This window comes from Urocitellus parryii, chromosome 10 (genome assembly GCF_045843805.1).
Source record: "Urocitellus parryii isolate mUroPar1 chromosome 10, mUroPar1.hap1, whole genome shotgun sequence".
Taxonomy (NCBI): domain Eukaryota; kingdom Metazoa; phylum Chordata; class Mammalia; order Rodentia; family Sciuridae; genus Urocitellus; species Urocitellus parryii.
Window position 1 is genome coordinate 49,699,622 of NC_135540.1, and position 17,717 is coordinate 49,717,338.

Sequence of the window (17,717 nt, forward strand, 5' to 3'; positions counted from 1 at the left end):
GGGTGTGTGGGATCAAAGGCAGAGTGAACAAAAAGAACACACACATTCCCAGAGTACAAAATAACTTTAGGAAAAAAACACTGAGGTAAAATAGAATATAATATTAATCAGAGAAGCAATGTCAGTCCAGTCCCCTCATGTGCTCAAATACTCACAGCTTACACACATAGCCCATGACTGGCTCTCTACACTTTTCTAGCCTTATCTCTCATTAATTCTCTTTATCAAGCTCAAGTGCTAATCACTATGTTCCAGACTTCACTGTCTTCAAACTTTGCTCATCTTCCAGCCTTCCACCTTGTTATTCCTATCTTTACCTTACTCTCTGCTATTAACCTATCCATCCTAGTTCTGTCCACTCTGGAACACCCAAGTCAAGTATCACCTCCTCTAAGAAACTTATTAGCAAATAAGATGTATACAAAAGCTGAAATCCAAATGAAAAATTTACAGCTTGTTCTTAGTGGGGAAGTGGAGGAACACCTCTTAGAGGAAGGTGATGCTGTGAACTCAGTTTGCATGTCATCAGTAGTCATTTCTTCAAGTAACTGTCTGGAATACTAATTAACTTATACAAAATATAATTGGTTTAACCAAATCAGAATACTATTAAAAATTTTCAGGATCCCAAAGCATTAGAAATGGAAGTCTGTATAACAGCTCTTAAGCTATTTTGTAATCTTTTGTTTGCCTCTTCTACTAGGCTGTCAAATCCTTAAGGAGAGGAACTGGACTAGTCCTGATGATGTGCCTGCATCACCAAAGACTTTCAGTAAGCACAGTTGCCTTTTTATTTGGGGGTTTCACAACTATGAATTCAAAAATCTGGAGATCAAAGATATTGGGGGAAAAATCCAGAAATTTCCAACTAGCAAAACTTGAATTTGTAGCATACTGAGTACTACAGTACATGTGAATGAAATGATAGGCAGGCATTATATTAGGTGTTATAAGCAATCTAGAGATGACCTAATGTATATAAGAGGATGTGTTTCTGTTGTATACAAATATCACTCTATTTTATATAAGGAACTTAAGCATCCATACATTTTGGTATCTAATGGGGAACTTGAACCTAACTTCCACTGATGTCCAGGACAACTGTTATCTGTTGAAGGAATGAAGTTTCAGAGTCTGCAAAAGTAGAGAAACAGGTAAGCATTACATTTATGGTGTCCCATCAAAGTGTACCTAATTAATAAAGTTCAATTTGAAACACCCATATGACTTTTGGTATAATTTAATTCTATTCATACTGAGAAAAATACAGAACCAGAGAATAACTAGAGTCAGGCTGACATAAGAATGAACTCTTTGCTTAAAAGAGGTGAATATTAAGTTAGTTAGAAGAGCCATGGTGGAAAGGGCTGGCATTCTGGAGATTAGCTTTGTAGGATTAGAATATTCATAATTCAGTTATTTAATACATATTTAATATCTACTTCAAGATTAGATTGTAGGGCTGGGGCTGTAGCTCCGTGGCAGAGTGCTAGCCTCGCATGTGTGAGGCACTGGGTTTGACCCTCAGCACCACATAAAAATAAACAAATAAAATAAAGGCATGCTGTCCATCTACAACTACAAAAATTTTTTTAAAAAATTAGATTGTACTTTGAATTCCAGGTCAAAAGGGTTAGTTGGGATATGACAGATAAGCAAAAAACACTTTGGAGATACACACACACACACACACACACACACACATATATATACATGCACGCACACATATAAATTAATGTGTGTCATGATAGAAACCTAAAAATACATATACGATGGTGTGAGGGGGAAGGGAAGAAAAAAAAAGAGAGAGAGAGAGAGGGAGATAAGTGTCACAGTAGTATGGGTAGACAATAGGGATGGGAGGGGAGGGGAGGGGAGGGGAGGGGAGGGGGGAGAGGGAGGGCAGCAGAATACAACTGATACTAGGATTGCTGTATGTATACACATGGATGTATAACCAATGTGATCCTGCAATCTGTACATTTGGATAAATGACAATTCATACCCTATTTGAATCAAATGTATGATATGTCAAGATCATTGTATTATCTTGAGCAACTAATAAAAAATAAATAAAATTTAAAAAAAAAGAAACCTAAACTATATTTGAGTGTTATTCTTTTAGCAGCGAGGACAGAGATGACCTAGTATTCCTAGAGGGATTTGGGGTGATACATAAAAGCAGAGAGAGCCTGTTCTAAAGTGGGATAAAATATGACTTATGGGCAGGTTCACCTTTCTTCTTATTTTCTCTGCTGTCATGTCACAATGTCTGGAATTCCCAAGACACAAGTTAATCTTTTGCTTTAGTTACCATCTTTAAAAACCCCTGATAACATGCAAAAATACATTGTTAATATTGTTAAGTAATGTTAGTAAAACCTAACACAATGGTGGCTCTGGCCAAGTATTAACTTGCCTTCCCCCTAGGGATATGCATGCTTAGGTAGAGATGCTTCCTCACAGCTGGATAATGTCAGCACCAATAGAAAGTAAGAAGAGAAATGTGTCTGACCTCCACATCACTTCCTTAAAAATAAATGGCTTTACATGCATTTTCTTTTTTTCCCATACCCCAAGGGCTAAAAAAGAGACCTGGTAGAGATCTGTCTTTAAACCAGGTTCTAAGCTAAGGCATGGCAGACCTTCACGATAGAAAGACATGGGTCTCAGAGAAGCCCCATGAGCTAAGCCCTTTATTAGCATTAACTGACCACCAGTTTCATGAGAGGGAAATAGAATTGTGTTTTGAGAATTTATTTTTTGATTCCCTCCTTATAGCAACTTATATTACCCCAATTAATGTGACATTTCATGACATTTGCCAAGATTTGAAAAATTAGCTCTCTCTTACTAGAGAATTGGAAAAGCCCAAAGATGTGGGCCACAAGAAGCAAATAAGAGTTGGATCAGGGAACTGGCACAATTGGGAGGTAGATTCAGAAGGGCCACTGACATGAGGACTGAGTATCCAGGTAGGGGATAGATAGGTTCTTTTAATATCTGGATGGACCAAAACCAAGAATCAATGAAGACACTTTGTATACTTTAAAATTTTGGTGGGGCCAAACAGTTACAATACTTCATAGAAAGGGAGTGAGAAAGGTAAAGATAGAGAAGGAGAAGAATAGTAAGGGCAGAAATTGACAAGCGACTGCATTTTGGTTTTTAAAAATAAAAAAGGAAGTGAAGCCAGAAACAATTCAAGTCATGAGAGCTCAGTGACCATGAATCCTGAAACTGTTACAGTAAGTTAGAACAAGCTATTGGATAGCTGAGGAAGGTACTGAACTTGGTCTCTGCCATGTTGACTTTAAATCGTGGCAGTAAAGTAGATATGTCCTTATACAAATTAAGATAAAGGATGAAGGGGTGTCTAGGGGGAAAAAAAAAGACATCCGTAGATGTAGAACATTTCCACCCACATGCTAAAGGCAAGGGCTAAAAATGCTGTTTAAGACAGTAACACGTTTGTTCTATTACATTTTAAATTTAAAATATTACAAATATCAGTATCCATTCTGATGAAATTGGCTTCTGGGAGAAGCTTTTTATCATTGGGTTCAGCATTTTTCTTTCACCTCTAAACTGGTTGAGAAGTCTCTCCTTGAACCTCATCTTGATTTTGCTGTTCAAATTTCTGGAGAAGCTTGGGACCAAGCAAACCAATAAGCAGACTTCCAATTGGGGCTGTGATGAGGATGGACAAAAACGCCACTGTCAACACATCCATTCCATATTCTTCCAACTCTTTATCTCCATGTGATCTTGCTGTGTCCAAAGCCACAGATCCTATTGCAGCCTACAAAAGTTTAAGGGTAAGGTTGGAAATATAAGACAAGCACATATTTTAAAAAATGACTTATGTTATCATTTGCAAAAACAACATTCTTATTCTTTGGCTCAACTAAGAAAGTTGAATTTGTCTTCTTTCAACACCTACTGCAGCTGGTTTTAATTATCTATAAATTCTGCTCTTGCATGGGGACAGACTGTTGACTCCAATGTACCTCTTTGCATAAGGCTTGGTTAATAATGGTCAGTCACCTACATTTCAAAACGCAAGGCAAATATGGACTATTAATCAAATATAGCCTGAAGTGCTATATAACAAATTTCTTTGGAGTGAAGATGAAACTTACTAGTTGTTTCATTCATTTATCTTTGCAAGTGAGAAATTAAAATGATTTATAAAAGGAATAATATTTATTGGAAGATTTAAATGAATAAGTATTAGTTTGGAGCCTGAACTAATGGTTCAAACAGCATGAAACATGAAAGCAGCAGAGACTTTCAAAACTTGAAGTTAATCTTATTAGGTATTTGTTTAACTTTGCCACCAGAGTTGGTGAAATGTTTTATTTAAAATGTATCTCCTAGAGAGTATTATGAAAATTCTCATTTTCTTTTAGAGGATAAATGTATTATTATGAATGTACATGGGGAAAGATGTATTGATCAATGTGGTTAACCTCTTATTCCTTAGCAGAAAAATGTTCACCTCTAAAATAATAAAACAGAAGAGAAAGTATTATACATCAGACACAAGGGCTAGTTGCCCACAAATATCTAAATGTTTCTTTTCCCTTCTATAATAAAACTCCCCAGTTTTCTCTGTCACATTGCTGTTCAATCAGAGAACTTATATTTTTTTTTCAGCCTCTTTTATACCTAGATGTAGCTTGTATCTAAGTTCTGGCCACTAAGAGATGAGTAGAAGTGATAACTGCTACTTATAAATTGTTCCTGAAAGGAATGGACATATATATTTTATTCATTTCTCCCTTCAAATTGGATTTAAAAAATACTAAAAGCTGGACTCCTGGGTAGAAGGCACATGCTGAGGATTGTGCTCACCTTGACAGGTCTGGAATGTCCTTGCTGGATTGTTAGTAAAAGATTTTTTAAAATCTGTTTTATTTAGTCCCTACACACAGAGGCTCTTTGTTGTTGTGGGTTACTCTGTTCCGTAACTAATTTCAACATTTTATGAATTCCTGGATGTGCTTCACACATTACATTACAATGCCTACTTCTCTTTCAGTTCTCTATTGTGTGTTGTTATTGTTTGGATCTTGAATATCTACTGAAAGCTCATGTGTTAGGCAATGCAGGAATGTTCAGAGGTGAGATGATTAGATTATGACAGATGTAACCTTCCAGCTGGATTAATGCATTTAATCGATTCATAATGTGAATGGATTACTGGGTGGTCACTGCAGGCTGGAGGAAAGAGGTCACTGGGAGGCATGCCCTTGGACTACATCTGGCTCCTCTCTTGCTTTTTCCTCTTCTTGGCTGCTATGAGCTGAACAGCTTTCTTCTGTCATTCCTTTCTGCCATGACATTCTGCCTCATCTTGGGCCCAGAGCAATGGAGCTGGCCAAACATGAACTGAACCTCTGAAACCATGATCCCAACATAAACCTTTCCTCCTCTAAATTGTTGATGTCAGGTAATTTGGTCACAGTGATGAAAAGCTGAATGTCTTTCTTCTGTCATGCCCTTCTGCCATGACATTCTGCCTCATCTTGTGCCTAGAGCAATGGAGTTCACCAAATATGAACTGAACCTCTGAAACCGAAGCCCAACATATACCTTTCCTCCTCTAAGTTGTTGTTGTCAGGTAATTGGTCACGGTAATGAAAAGCTGACTAGCACATGTGTGTTTGTGTATGTACATTTTGGGTTTTGTGTGTATGCTGAATTGTGCTTTCAAATACATTTCTTATAACAGATCACAGACAAAGTTTAAAAACACTAGTATCACTAATATAGAATATGCATATATTAGAAAGTCTTATTTCTTCTGTAGTGCCAACAGAAGAAAAAGAAAATTCTATACAATATAGTCAGCCCTCCCTGTCCATGGATTCTGAATCTATAAATTCAATAAATACAGATTGAAAATATAAAAAAATTATATCTGTACTGAATGTGCCTAGTCTATTTCCTTGTCAATAATCCCTAGACAAATAAATAAATATTATTTATTTGTAAATAAGCAAAAATACAGTATAACCACTTTTCACAGCATTTATATTGTATTAGGAATTATAAATAATTCGGAGATAATTTAGACTATATGGGAGTATATGTATAAATTACATGCAAATACCATGCCATTTTATATAAGGAACTTGAGTGTCTGCAGATGTTTGTAGTTAGATGTGGTCCTGAAACCAATTCCCCATGGGTACTGAGAGATGATTGTACTTGCTCCCATTAGACTTACATTATCCAACACATCCTAGATAATTTTACTTATTTTAAATGTTGTTCTCATGGTGGGAGAGTGCTAGCTTTCAAATTTTAACATTTAGAAACAACTCTCTCATACACAAGGTAAAGTCATTATTTTGATATTTATCTATTGAAGTTACTAGAATTTGAATGAAAGCTGAAAACACTGTGAGGGAGAAATTATTCCATTTACTATATTGCACTATCTCTGAGCCATTATATCTCTGAAATCTTTTGAAAGTCTGATGGAAAATTTTTTTTTCAGGAAGAATACCCAAGCTCAGGGCCACACAAAATCTGGAATATAATTAGAGAACATACACATCTTCCAAAGCCACTTAAATTAAGAACATCTAATTTTCAGTTTATGACAATAAAAGTTTACATACTTCAATAATTGCCAAATAATCAGGTATAGAACAGTTTAATCTTGTTAGATATAATTAATCTGTAAATACACAATATAATCAGGGATGTATTGCATTTGCAATAAATCATAATCTAGACAGTTCTAATTTAACTAGCAATAAAAAGTATTCTAAGGCGTGCTTGGTCAACAGTTTCAAGCACCTATCCTTAAGGGCTTTCTTTGTACGTTGTTCATTGGAGTGCACAAATTTTGTGTCAAGTGATCAAGACACATGTCATATCAAGTAATGATCTAGGAAATGAATACAATAGTCCTCCTTTATCTGTGGGGGTTATGTTTCAAAATCCTTAGTGGATGAATGAAATTCTAGATAGCCCTGAGCCCTACATATTACCATGTTTTTCCCCCTTTAAGTGAAGAACTTTCACCATTTAAACTAAAGGTTAAAAGAAGTACTTAATGGTTTTCTTTGGCATGTTGAAATTGCCAGCATCACTCTCTTGCAAGTTGGAGCCATTATTGAGTAAAGCAAGGGTCACTTGAAAAAAAGCACTACTGCCAGGAATGGTGGCACATGTCTGTAATCCCAGCAGCTCAGGAGGCTGAGGCAGGAGGATCGAGATTTCAAATCCAGTCTCAGCAAAAGTGAGGTGCTAAGTAACTCAGTGAGACCCCGTCTCTACATAAAATACAAAACAGGGCTGAATATGTGGCTCAGTGGTCGAGTGCCCCTGGGTTCAATCCCCGGTACCACCAACCCCCCACACAAAAAATTAAGAAAGAAAAGAAAACAAGCACTGCAAGACTGAAACAGTTCATATGACAACTGAGACAAACACTAAGTGACCACCAGGTGAGTGGATACTTTGGACAAAGGGATGATTTATGTCCCCAGGCAGGACAAAGCAAGATGGTGCAACATTTCACGATGCTATTCAAAATGGCAAGTAATTCAAAAGTACAGAATTATTTATTTCTGGCATTTTCCACTTAATATTTTTAGACTGGGTGGGCCATGGGTAAGAGAAACCACAGACAGTGAAACTATGGATAAAGGAAGATTACTGAAAAGCATTTTTTCTGAGTTCTTCTTCAATAAATCTTTTCTCAATTACATATGCAATTTCTGACAAATCATAATTTATTCTAATCTTTTTGACATTGAAGTTTCTCAAAACATTAAATGGGTCAAGCCATTTCTGTTTTACTCTTCTGGGAAGATAATGAAATAAAAAGGGTTAAAAACTCTCACTTTCAGTGACTTAGGGAGCTCTAACTTATGAAAATGCAAACCATTCCCTTCTGTCACCACCAGTTTCTAGTACTGTAGGAATTTATTGGAATTTTAGTTATATTCTGGTGATCTAAAGAAATTTAAATGAGCCATCACATTTAATCACCAACATACCAAAAATAAACTTTAAAAGAGTGTATTAGTATAAATGTTTCCTAAATCCACCTCAATTATTAATTTTCACAAAATTTAAACAAGTCTTCTTATTTGTCATCTTAAGAAGTCTTATAAAGTGCTAAGACATCCTATCCATCATTACCTGGACTGTGGCCTTCGGAAGCCATGCAAAAGAAATAAATATCTTTTCCTTTATGTTAAAACCAGCAAAACACACCATCAGAAATGTAGTCAAAATTCGTATCAATACTGCAATGCCCAAGGTGGCAACACAAAGGCCTGAAAGAAATACTTCATTTTTAGAAATAACAAAATATCTCATATTTAGTTGCTGATTCAAAAAAATAACACTAACAGCAATAATTTTAAAACATTAAACTATTAAAATATTGCAATGATTAGGCATTATTTATGAAAAAAATCAATATTAAGTATTGATCAGTTTGTTCAAAAACAGATATTTCCCTTAGATTAAAACCAGAAATTCAACATATTTGAATTTTTACAAAGGAGATTTGAATGTTATCTCTCATATACTTTTATAGTAAGAGCCACACTTTATTCTACTTGTTTAACAAGAATTTATTAAATGATATCATGAATGTCAAGCTTTAAGCTAGTTACTGGGGACACAAAAATGTATCATGTACAAACTTTGCTTCTATGAGCCTTACAATTAGAAAAAGGCAGAAACATAAATATCTAATTCATAAATACTATATGATAACTGAAGGATAAACAAATTGGTAAGTATTCGTAGAAGTGGAAAAAATAATATTTCATCAAAGTAATTGAGAACTCTTTGCAGAGTATAAAATTAGAGGTGATATTAAAAATATTCATCAGCCAGCATGAAGGGAATGAGCCAATCAGATGGAGCTATAGACGGCTAGTGTCTTCAACAAAGAGCCACAAGAGTTTCATAAAGAAACCATATTCTAGATTCACAACAGATTCTCCTGCAATGTCTATGTGAAGTTCAGAAGGGATATGTTATTTTTTCAAGTTCAAAGGATAGACATCACAGGAGGGTCTTTTGTGAACCCTCAATATGATTTCTTTATGGAAGGTTTTTGTGGCTCTTTGTTGAAACATATTTCTCTCGGGTATTCAAAAGTGTCTGTTGCCTGCTGCACAAGATACAAAAGATTTGATTCTGGAATGAGATGGTTTACAATTGATGTCACTGGGATAAGTAAGATCAGAGAATTGATAGAGGAATGAAAAGCCTTGGTAGAAACTTTGATGAAGAGCAATGTTTAAGCTACATATGTTATAAATGAGGACTTGGAGGACTCTGGAAAATAGCAGAATTCAATATAAGAGTGCTTTAAAGAGACACAGCACCAAATGATTTTGAGAAATCAAGTAAAACAAAGGCAAGATTTAGCAATGAAATCATTCTGAGAACACAGTTGGTTATATGATGGGCCAGAAGTAGACTGAAATGTATTGAGGAAGGGAATGGGAATTTAAATGGAATCTAAGTTCAAAAGGAGGAAAAAAGAAATAATGTTTATAGGTAATAGGCAAGATAAATGAAGAAAGAATACATATATTTATCTATTTTCAATACATTTTTCCATGTATGCATTATTTCAAATTGTAAAATACTTATAACATCTACCAACTTAGCCATTTTTAAGTGCACATTCATACTATTGTGCAGCCAATCTTCAGGACATTTTCACCTTGCAAAACTTAAAAATTTAAAAACTCTGTGCTCACTTTCCCCTACCCCTAGCCCCTGACAACCACAAACTACTCTGGATACCTTATATAAGTGGAGTCATAATAGTATTAATTTTTTTTTGTTACTGGCTTATTTCACTTAGCCTAATGTTCTCCAGGTTTAACCATGTTGTAGCATGTGTGAGAATGGGAGAATATTGTTTTTTTTTTTTTTTACTAATATCTTTTTTTTTCTTTTAGAGAGAGAGAGGAGAGAGAGAGAATTTTTTTAATATTTATTTTTCAGTATTTGGGCTGGGGCTGTAGCTCAGTGGTAGAATGCTTGCACTGAGTTTGATCCTTAGCACATAAAAATAAACAAATAAAATAAAGGTATTCTGTTCATGTACAACTACAAAATAAAAATTTTTAAAAAAGATAAGTGAGATTAGAGACTGATTAAATTCTAAAGAGGAAAAAACTGTAACAAGTATATTTGAAGATGCATGAGAAAAAGAAAAGAATCTATATGTGTGATTCAGAAGGCAGTAGCAAGGGATGGGGCTCATACTATGGATAGGAGAATATCGTGATGAGGAAAGGAGAAAAGAATGAATATATATACACATTGCTGTGTGTGAATCAATGTACTTTTGAATTGTTTGAGTGAATAAAAGATTGAGTGAACAACAAACATTTGTGTTTCATGGATACTTATTATAGAACTAACTAGTTATCTTTAAAATTCCAGCCCTTAATCAGATCAGGGCTAGATGAACATTCCTATCCTTCAAAAAAGAATTTTAACACCTGAATTTTCTGGATAGGAGTCAGTAGTGATTTTTTCTTTACCAGGAACTGTATTAAAGGAATAGAATTTAATGTCTTAGATTAACAAGCATTGTTTTCTAACCAACCACTCTAAAAGATTCAGATCATAATTAACATTTTATTTAACTGTAAAAGTGGGAACCACTGAACACATAACCATTGAATATATTTCTCCTGAATATAAAAAGACCTGATTTTAGTTCAAGAAGCACTTTGAAATTCTTACCAACAGTTTCTGGTCTGAGAGATACAATAGATACCTCTGCTCCAATCAGTCCAAAAAGAAGTGGCTGAAAAATGTCCCAGGCAACTGCAATTATCTTTTCAACCTCTGCCTAAAGAAAACAAACAAAACACATGCATTTTTATTATGTGAAGCTACAAATGTCAAGAACTTAACTAATTGAATCAGAATAATTTGATCTGAGACAGATTCTTTCTTTCGTGTGTGTGTGTGTGTGTGTGTGTGTGTGTGTGTGTGTGTGTGTGTTGCTAGAGATCAAATGCAGGGCCTCTTGCATTGCTAAGTAAGCACTCTACCACTGAGCTACATCTCCAGCTCAAGATAGGCTTTATTTCTGTGACAACTATAAACAAAAGATGAGCTAAGAACAGCAAAACAAGTAAATGAAGATATTTCTAACACAAAAGTGTAAATGGCCAAAGAAATTAAGATGCTAAAACTCAGGGAAATCAGAGAAACACAAATTAAAATGATCTTTTGAGGGGCAGGAAGGAGGACCCATTACATAAGAAAAAATATTAAGTTTTCATAACGTCAAGTATTTGTGAGATTGAAAGGAAACTCTAATTGGTAGGAGAGCAAATTGATAAGCTTTTTTATGGAAGAGAAATTAGGATCTGTTAACATTGTTTAAGAATTTACATTGAACAGATATTCTTTTCAATTAACTAATAAGAATCTATATTTTTAGATGACATTTAATGCTCACTGTCATATCTCTTTAAGGATCTGTAATTCCTTATTAAGCAAATTGACAGAGAAAGATTACATTATTTCTCTTTTCCCTTCATTTTAATTTTTATTATTTCTGGTATGTTTATTAGGGTGAAGATTCTATTTCTGTTAGCTTATAAATGTTGAAAGACAAAGCACTTTAGGGTTTGATTTATTTAACAGTTCTATAGCTATAAAATGCAAAAACTTTATAGTTTCACATCATAAGGAAAGAGATAAACTTAGGTTCAAAACTATCACCATTAATTGCAAGTAGCCTATATCTTAGTACCTTATTTGTAAAATAATAGATTTATATTAAGATTTTTTACCATTGAATAACAAAAACTAGTTCTACCAAAACTCAAGTCCATTTGCTACCCTTCCACACATCTTCAAATTTTACCCTAATTTAATCTTTTGAGAATATCATAAGAAAGCTTAGACTTTAATTGATAATCATAATGATAAAAAAAGAATGAATGATGCTAACTTTAAGTTGCTTAGTTTTTTGTTGGGATGACTAATTTTAAGGGGAGTCTTCAAATATATTTCATACATTCAGGACACCAATAAAAGTGGAAAAACTAAAGAGTTTATCAGATTACTTCTATTTCTAAATAGCAGACAAAAGCCACAATTTGTTTTTTTTATTATGACACTGGACTTGAGCTTATTATATACTGTAAAACTTTAAAATGGGAGAAGAATCACATCTTCTTATGGCTTTTAAATAATTTCAAAACTAAAATGATTTTTTAAATAAAATGGAGTCATCAAGTAGGCAAAGTACAAAAGAGTTAAGACTACAGCAATAAAAGTTATTATCTGTTGAAAATGAAGGCTACTTTATACATCTTTATACACCATTATAAAATCCTCAGAAATGTAAATCACTTCCAAGGATGGACAAAAGAAGAAAGTTAAGAGAAAGAGGGGAGATTTCTTTATGAGTTAAATATCTACTTGAATTGATAATTCTCAGATAATTTAGCAATTCATAAAATTCAAAGTATATGAAGAAAAGAAAACTTTATAATTATAAAGGTCATCAAAAGAAGCACTGAATTTGAAAACACAGATGAATGAGGGATTTAAAACGGTGACCGTATTTAAAAGACACAATTAATGATTATAATGAAAACTAAGCAGAAAACATGAGATTGTGTCAGAAAAATACATACACAAACACAGTTTTATAAAATATTTTAGTTTCTTTAAGTATAACAACTTGGGGAACTGCTGTCTTCCAGTAATTTGCCAAAATAATAAAAACAAAGTGAAAGAGAAGAGGCACCAGATATATGTTCTCCAGGCCTTTTAGAAAACATGAAGCTGTTACTTTGGTCACATTGCTGGGAATATGCAAGAAGGATGATATTGTGGACATCAAGGGAATGGATATTGTTCAAAAGGAATGCCCCACAAATGTTACCACGGCAAAACAGGGAGCCTACAAGCTACCCAGCATGCTGTTGGCAATGTAAACATGCAAGCTAAGGTCAAGGTTTTGCCAAGAGAATCAATGTGTATATTGATCATATCAACCCAAGATATCTTTCTGAAATGCATGCATGAAGGAAAATGATCAGAAGAAGAAGGAAGCCAAAGAGAAAGTAGCTGGGTTCAACTGAAGCACAAGCCCGCACTCCCCAGAGAAGCACACTTTGTGAGAACTATTAAAAACAATAAAAATAAAAATCTGAGCTTCTGGAACCTATCATGGTATAATAGCTGTAAAAAAACAAAACAAAAAAACAAAAAACAAAAAAATCTCCTTGGACAGTAAAATACTTTTCTTAATTGAGTGGAAGTGTGGTGTTCTATCTTAAAGAAATATTTAAATAAAAAAAGAAAGTATAACAACTTAACAGCAATGTTGCTAAAGTATTGCAGAATTTACAGGAGTGTCATTTCCATTTTCCTATGTAATAGTTACAACAAGTTTGTAGAATTTTTTAAAATAATTTTATTGTTGAGAAAACAGTATTAAAGAAGGCAAATAATTTGCTTGGGATTATACAGCTAGAGGGTAGTAGAACTGGAATTAGAATTCCATCTCCATAGCTTAAATCTTATACACTTTTCATTATGTCATGCTGCTTTGGTAGTAGTCAACAGAAATAATAAGGGCTATTATTTACTGAGTATTCATTCAAAGACTAAGTGCTAAAAGCTCTAGAGGATTTCACTTATTCCTCTGCTCGATGAAGATGTTGCTATAATCACTCCCCATTTTACAGAAAAGTAAATTGAAGCTTGAGAAATTAGATAATTTCTACATGGTCATATAGTAGTAAACTACAGAGTAGATATTAGCATTAGAAATCTCAGCTCTTATACTATGTTATCCTATTGAACAAGGAAGAAAAGAATCCCAATTCTGGACTCATTGGTTTGGTGCCCTCAGAAGTAGGAACTTATCCAGAGTCCTAAATTAGAAAAGATATGGAGAGTATCTGCATATTACTGATTCAATAAACATTAGTTTTCTTTCCTTTCTTTAAGGAACCATTTTGATTTACAAAAATGGCCTGTTTTTATCCAGGCTCTGCCACTTACTAGCTATTTGACCTCAGGCAATCTATTAAATATTAATAATCCTTGGTGTACCCATTTGGAAAATAGGTCTAATATCTACCTTTCAAGGTTATTAATATAAATAAGTGATATATCTTTAAGGAAAATTTTAAATTATGAGAGAAAAGCTTATAATAAGATATTGTTAGGTCTGATGCCACAAAAATAGGAGATCTGAGTGCTGAACAAGATAAAAAAAAAGGTACAAAAGGTTAATATATATTTAGATGTCTATGTGAGTGCATATACTTAATAATAACTTAACAATCAACACTTTATACTTCAGACAGATTCCCATCATAGTCTACCTATATTCTAAGCAGATGAAGTTGTAATGAGATAGGTATCACATTATTACTGGTAGAAAAGTAAGCAGATACAATTCTAGAAAGCAGAAACTAACAGACAAAAAAGACCTGTCAATGAAAAAGGGAAAAAATATAAATGGTTAAATACATTTTTTAAAAGGTTCAATTTCATTGTTCATAAAAGAAGCTTAAAAGAAAACAAGATACTACATTTTACCTCTTAGTATGACTAAAGATCAAAAACAACAATATTCAAAGCTAGTGTTTGAGTGTGGTCCCCAGACTAGCAGCATCAGCAAACTTTAAGAATTACCTATAGACTCATTCATACAAGATATTTATCTATTAAAGAGAATCTTCCTATTATAAACTGAGTACTTATATCATCCCTCATTTTCCTATCACTTCACTTTCCTTGTGGGTAGAGGCAAGGTTATAGGATGAAGGGGTGTGCTGCTGCCTTGCTTCTTTCTAAGGATTCTGCTTTCTGTCCCCCCTGCCAGCCTGGGCTGCTGATTAATGAATCCTGCTCTTGGAAGCACTGACCCACTCCTTTACAGAATAGCATATGATCTTGCCAAGTTCAAATTTATTTTTTTAAAAAAAGAATCTGGAAATTAAAATAAATAAATGGCAACCAGCCAAGTTTCAGAATACATATTGAGAAAATGAATATTGTTAAAGTTTTTGAAAATAAGAAAAACCAAAATAATTTTATTTAAATAAAAAAAAACTTTTGACAAATTAGCTAGTAATTTCATGAAAAGATCATTAGCTTTACTCATAAAGAAAAATAAATCAAATTAGTAGTGATATATTTTTCACCTCTCAGATTTCAAACAATCTGAAGACTAAAAATTACTTAAATAAAAAAAGCAGATCCTCTTATATACCATTGTTGGGAATGTAAATCTGTACAACTTTTTAATGTAGAAAATTGATACTCTCAAAAATACAATTATGCATACTCTTTCCTAGAGCAATCCTATTTCTAAAAAATGTATTCTATAAAGAAACTCAAAGATATACTATATTTTGTTGATTTTAAGACATTTTTACATTTCTGAAATTAGAATGTTATGGTATAATTTAATTGGTAGTATTTTTCTTTCTTAGTTGTATATAAAGTAATGGTATTTTTAAGAATTGATAATGTCTTAGAATTTAGGAAATATGGTATATGTGAAGATATTTTATTGAAGCACTGTTTATCTAGGCATAAAACTAGAATAACCTAAACATCTTTCAGTAGGAGACTGGTTAAATAAAGTGTCATCTACCCATATAGTGCAATATTCTACAACCATTAAAATGTAATATAATAAGGAAAGAGACTGGTGTGGTAGCCCATGCTTATAATATCAGCTACTCAGGAAGCAGAGGCAGGAGGATCACAATTTCAAGGTCAGCCTGGACAATTTAGTGAGACCCTCTCTCAAAATACAAAATGGGGATGTAGCTCAGTAGCAGAGCCCTGCCCTAGCATGTATAAGGCTTTAAGTTCCATCCCTAAAACCATAAAAGATAATAAAAATAAAAACAGAATAAGGAAGACATCAGGATAATATGACCATGATATATTTTTAAGTAAAGCATCAAGTTTAAATTAATATGTAAGGAGGGAAAAGGATATGCATGTATGCACTGAGTATACATTTGCATATGGACAGAAAATAACTTTCATGATTAAAATTTTGCTTAATTTAATGTTAAGAAAGTATCTGAAAAGAAAAAAATTAGTCTGGCCAAAAAGAACCATTAGCCAGATTTAAAATGCTGCTCACCTTTTTGTTGCTCCATCCCATGCCTGCAAGGAAAGCCATGACCAATGTGCACAGTCCTCCTGATCCAGGAAATCCAAAGTGCACACTGCTGAACACAGCTAGCACAGAGAACCCCAAAACCAGGAATGCCCTCTTCCACACAAGCTTGTCCTTTAAGAGAAAAATGCTGATTAGCTCAATTATTTCAAATTGATTTTTAATTATTGATTCAAATAACCGATTTTTAATTATTTATTTTTCCACATCCACAATGTAGAGGGAAATGAAAATGTCCATTTCAGTGTATGACATTTATTTTCTCTTCCTTAATAAGCAGAGTTACCAATGTAAGATCCTCTTTTAGGAACACCAATTCTCTTCCTCTGCATTTATCAATGCAGAATTTCACAAGGTTTAAGACAGTTGGCACCAAAAAGTACATGGGCTTTGGAGCCAGAAAGAACAGGTTAAAAGTCACTTTTTTATATCATTGGTTTAACTTTTCCAAGTTCTGTTTCCTCATGTCTGAAAGAATGTACATCAATAGGGTTTTTGTGAAGCTTAAAGGTACAACTTTATTATTTTCAGTCTCTCTCTTTAATTGGATGCTTCCTTGGGTTTTTTTTTTTAATTCTTGAATACCAACAGGCTTTAAGAGCCAACAGACTGAGACAGTAGTTGTTTGTTCTTGTTATTGCCAAGTGTAAGAACTGTGCAGTTTTTTTCCTTTTCAAATTTCTTTGTCACTTTAGAAAGTAGGCCTTAAAAGGTGATTGATGGGGAGGCATGCAACTCTGGAGATAGATTACCTGAGTTCTTTCCCAGCTCCACTATTTTCTAGCTACATGACCTTGTTCTCCTTACTTACTTTCCTAAGCCTCAATTTTCTTATCAGTTAAAAGTTTATATTAATAGTACTCTCTTTATTGATTATTGTGTAGACTGCATGAGATGAGCACTTCCCTCAGAATGTTTAGTGATGACAGAAATGTTCTGTCTGCCCTGTCTATAGAAATGATGTATATCTGCTACAGTCACATGTATCTATTGGCTGCCGTATTGAACAGAGCCCCTAGATGATTTACTATGTCATTTTAGCACAGTAAGAAACAAATGTAAGCTATCATTTTTATTTTATTGTGCAATTATAATAATCTTATAAGGAGCTAGGGATGTTGCTCAGTAGTAGAGCAATTTCCTAGCATGCACAAAGCCGTGGGTTCAATTCCCAGTACCACAAAAAAGAGAATAAAGAATAATACCATAATATCTGCATTCATAAAATTCTTTACAGATATTTTTACTTGAAAGTTTTTGAAGTGCAATAAAAATTTAAATCCGTATATACTCTGATATGGTACCAGGATTTAACCTGGGATGCTTTACCACTGAGCAACATCCAGCCCTTTTTATTTCTGAGACAGAGTCTCACTAAGTTGCTTAAGGCCTCACTAAGTTGCTGAGGTTGGCTTGAACTTGAGATCCTCATATCTCAGCTTCCCTAGCTGCTGGGATTATAGGCATGTATCACCGCATCCACCATTATTTTTATTAATTAAATTTATTTATAGTTGTTAAGTTT

The 17,717-nt window shown here is 33.7% G+C and overlaps 1 protein-coding gene across 1 annotated transcript in view; it reads right to left on the reverse strand.

The window, feature by feature from the left end:
- Positions 1-1,057: 1,057 nt before the first annotated feature.
- Positions 1,058-17,717, reverse strand: part of Slc9b2 (solute carrier family 9 member B2) — a 48,636-nt gene continuing 31,976 nt past the window's right edge. The window contains exons 9-13 of the mRNA XM_026398135.2: positions 16,157-16,306; positions 10,753-10,861; positions 8,167-8,303; positions 3,582-3,802; positions 1,058-1,134 (exon numbers count right to left, since the gene is read on the reverse strand). Coding sequence (XP_026253920.1) covers positions 3,584-3,802; positions 8,167-8,303; positions 10,753-10,861; positions 16,157-16,306 — 615 coding nt within the window. The 3' untranslated portion in view covers positions 1,058-1,134; positions 3,582-3,583. The remainder of the gene's footprint in view (positions 1,135-3,581; positions 3,803-8,166; positions 8,304-10,752; positions 10,862-16,156; positions 16,307-17,717) is intronic.